At 31.4% G+C, this 3,894-nt stretch overlaps 2 protein-coding genes across 2 annotated transcripts in view; both read right to left on the minus strand.

The window, feature by feature from the left end:
* Nucleotides 1-300: 300 nt before the first annotated feature.
* The window catches only part of LOC110278547 (zinc finger BED domain-containing protein RICESLEEPER 1-like), a 7,271-nt gene continuing 3,677 nt past the window's right edge, over nucleotides 301-3,894 (minus strand). Inside the window, exon 3 of the mRNA XM_052258267.1 lies at nucleotides 301-371. Within this exon, the coding sequence (XP_052114227.1) occupies nucleotides 301-371 (71 nt within the window). The remainder of the gene's footprint in view (nucleotides 372-3,894) is intronic.
* LOC107478845 (cyclin-dependent kinase G-2) overlaps nucleotides 2,893-3,894 on the minus strand; it is an 11,133-nt gene continuing 10,131 nt past the window's right edge. Inside the window, exon 7 of the transcript XR_008006985.1 lies at nucleotides 2,893-3,552. The gene's annotated coding sequence lies outside the window, so the exon portion shown is untranslated. The remainder of the gene's footprint in view (nucleotides 3,553-3,894) is intronic.

Here is a 3,894-nt window from a genome sequence, read left to right on the forward strand (position 1 = left end):
CATGGGTTACCTAAACCTTTTTTTTTTACATTTTCTATTTCAATAACACATAAAACTTATTAAAAGTCATTAGTTTGTTTTATCCCTTTATCATTTTTATGCGTAAAAATAAAAAAATTAAAAAATAAATGTTAATAATGTACATTGATCATATTAAATCCAACTTTTAACTATATATATCAAGAAATCAAACATGGAATTCACTATCTCATCACCATTTTTCTTACTTTCTAGTATTTACCATTAATAATGTCTCTAGAAAATCAAAATAAAATTGACACAAAAGTTCATCATCTAAAATCATAAATGTTGAGGGGGATGCATCGTTTCTGTTGACACTTCTTCTTCATGAATTTCACCAATTTCATCATCTAAAATCAACCAATTAAAAAATAGTTAGAAATTTAATTTAAAATATTATTTGAAAAAAATAGCATAAATATTTACCATCATGATTTGGAACAAATCCACGTAACCAACTCCTTGTGCAAATAAGCATTTGAACATGCGCATGAAGAGTGGAACTTCTATATTTTGTTAAAACACGTCCACCAATACTGAATGCAGACTCAGATGCTACTGTAGTGATGGGAATACTTAAAACATCTCTGGCCATAACTGACAGAGTGGGAAACCTATCCTCATTAATCTTCCAAAAATTCAGCACATCATACTTCAAATCATCTTCATTGGTGTGAATCAAACCTTCTTTTAGATAAATCTCTAATTCATCTTTATCCTTGGAAGTTTGGGTTTCACAGTCAAATTCTCTGAACTCCTAAAAGATGTAGTATAAAGATTATTTAAGTAACGAATAAACATAATAGGAAAAAAATAATACTATATTAAAATTAAATACCTTCATCACCATTTTGCTCTTCTTTGTAAGCCTTCCTTCTTCAGGTGACATAGGAGATTGATTACTACTTTGAGAAATTGTTGAACCACCAAAAGTATTTATGTACTCTCCATACAACCTTTTAAATTTCTCCAATACTTCATTTGCCTTCAATTCAAAGGTTGAAGGATCTAGTTTTTTGTAACAAAACCTCAAGAACTTTAACTTTAATCGAGGATCAAGAATTGCCCCAAAAGCCAAGACAGTGCTATAATCCTTCCAATATTTATCAAACTTCATCTTCATTCTGAAAGCCATGTTTATAATAACAACATCATCACAAGTTTGATTGTCTTTCAAAAGACATTCAATTTTTTTAAACTTGCATAAAATACAAATTTGATGTTGGATATGATGAACCCGAAATGAGATTTGTAGTTTCATAAAATGGCTCTAAAAATTCACACATTTTTTTTGCTAAGCTCCATTCTTCATTTGTCGGACAATCTTTATAAGCTCCATCTACAACACTAAGGATGTCAAACGCTTTTTCAAATTTAATTGCACTTTCCAACATCATATATGTAGAATTCCATCGAGTTGGAACATCTGATTTTAGACCAACACCTTCTTCAATTTCTGCTTGCTGCACACAATCTTTAAATTTCATCATTCTCCCATCAGAAGCTTTCACATATTTCACACTCTCTCTTATTTTAAATAAAGCTCCAGCAGCCACCTTTAACCCTTCTTGCACAATCAAATTTAAAATGTGAGCGGAGCAACGCACATGAAAATATTCTCCATCGCAAAGCAAACTATTCTGCTTACGTAGATGAGTTTTTAAGATGTTTTGCATGTTGTCATTTGCAGAAGCATTATCTAAAGTAATAGAGAATACTTTCTTATCAATACCCCATTGCTTCAAAGAATTAAATAAGACTGCTTCCATATCGGTTCCAGTATGGGGAGGAATCATTCGACAAAAATTCAAAATCTTACTCACTAGTCGCCAATTCTCATCAACAAAATGAGCTGTCAGACAAATATATCCTTCAGTGGTAGATGCTGTCCACACATCAGATGTCAAACAAATTCTATTAGGTATCCTAGACATCTTCTGCCTCAATTTCTCTTTTTCTGTTGAATAAATCATTTGAAGATCTGAAACTAAAGTGTTTCTAGAAGGCATTATAATCGTTGGACTAATGTAATTAATCCAATCTCTAATACCCTCATACTCAACAAAGCTAAATGCAAGATCATGTTTTGCTATAGCCTGAGCGAGTTTTTTTCTATGAACATTCTGATCAATTTTAGTTGGCAAACCCTCTATATCATCATCAAATCTAATATTGAGGGGTATAGATTTACAAGAAACTATATGACGACTCAGATGAGAAGTCCCGTAACTATTCTTAGTTTTTGGATTTTTTCCAATTTTGTATTCACATGACAAAAATTGCATTCAGCCTTTTCAATACCATCTCTGTCTTTTCCAATCTTCTTAAAAAATCTCCAAACATTAGATCTTTTACCAGAATCAACACTACCAGAAACTTGAACAGGAGTCTCAGAAACAACTTCATCATCCATGTTTATAAATTTCCTAATCATATCCAAATAATGTGTATTAAAATTCTATAGCAACAACAACAACATTCATTAATTCATATTAATTATTCATCTTATCTAAATAGGCATATGCAACTGCAAAATTCAACAAATTAAACTAATATGACAACTATATACACATTAGAAATGACTAAAAAAGCTACCTTCTATGACAACTATATTGGTCCACTGCATTTATAATTTTGTTTCATCCACTCCAGCACAAAATATCACAGCCATAGACAACAAAAATAGGGTAAAAGGTGAAAAAAGAAAGGTGAAAATGATGGGACTCTTCTGAATGATTCTAGAAATAAGTACATATAATAAAGTGTAGGAATCATTCGTAACTAAAAGTTATTAAGAGTGCTTAATCATTCGTAATTCACAACACTAATCATGTTAGTGTTAGATACCATATAATCCCATCAAACATAAAATTATCTCAAGAAATTTCTTGATATTATTTTCTTTACCCCATTATTTTGCAAGCAGGATTTCATATGAACCATGCATCCTCCACCATTATCACACTTGTTGATATAGCTATATATACAAATGAAGAACAAGAAAAATGACTCACTAATTGATTAGGCTTAAGCTACAAAATTCTCCCTTAGAATCAAATAATGCAATCTAGATCCACCAATGGCATTATTTATCATACACATGCACACTCTTTGGTCCTTTAAAGCCTCCACAACTCCAACACTAGCAGCCACAATCCAAGGCTTTCTAGCTGAGCTACTCTGTATTAATTCGTCTCTCAAAAATTGAACAAGTGATGAATAACTATGTATTTTGATTCATGAAGTAGCACAAGGTTGATGTTATCTATCTATATAAGGAAGTTTTGTGGTGCCAAAGAAATTTGTGCCAAACAATAGCATCACTGAATTACTATTATTGACACCAAAAGTAATAACAACCTGGAAGCAACGAATTTTGCTATGTTCTCACAACTTGAATGCCATTCCTGGTCTGTGAAGTAATTGACAATGGCTTGCATGCAATCATTCAAAAGCACTAATAAACCTTGAAACTGGCAATCTAGGAATAGACATATAATGCTTTCAATGAGTTCTTTAGCTTGTTTACTCCTGCAGTGAGAATAAAAAGGCGTAAGTTGACATTGTCAAACCACTAAACAAGGATGTCAAATCATAAATCATGTCCTAAAATCATTTGTCTAACTTTTGAATCATGAATCATAACACACTGCCATTCAAAAACACATCAATGAAAAAGACTAAAATAACAAGGATTGACACCTTAAATATGTAATATACTCAAGTTACAAATAAACACTTAATCAAGAATCACTATGGTACAATAGACATTGGTGATGGTCAATAAATAAACTATGATAACCCAAAAGTCATCAGTAAACACTTAATTCGGGAATTCTTTAAGTGTGCCAGAGGTAATAAAGTAACAGAAAA

This window comes from Arachis duranensis, chromosome 3 (assembly GCF_000817695.3).
Source record: "Arachis duranensis cultivar V14167 chromosome 3, aradu.V14167.gnm2.J7QH, whole genome shotgun sequence".
Taxonomy (NCBI): Eukaryota; Viridiplantae; Streptophyta; class Magnoliopsida; order Fabales; family Fabaceae; genus Arachis; species Arachis duranensis.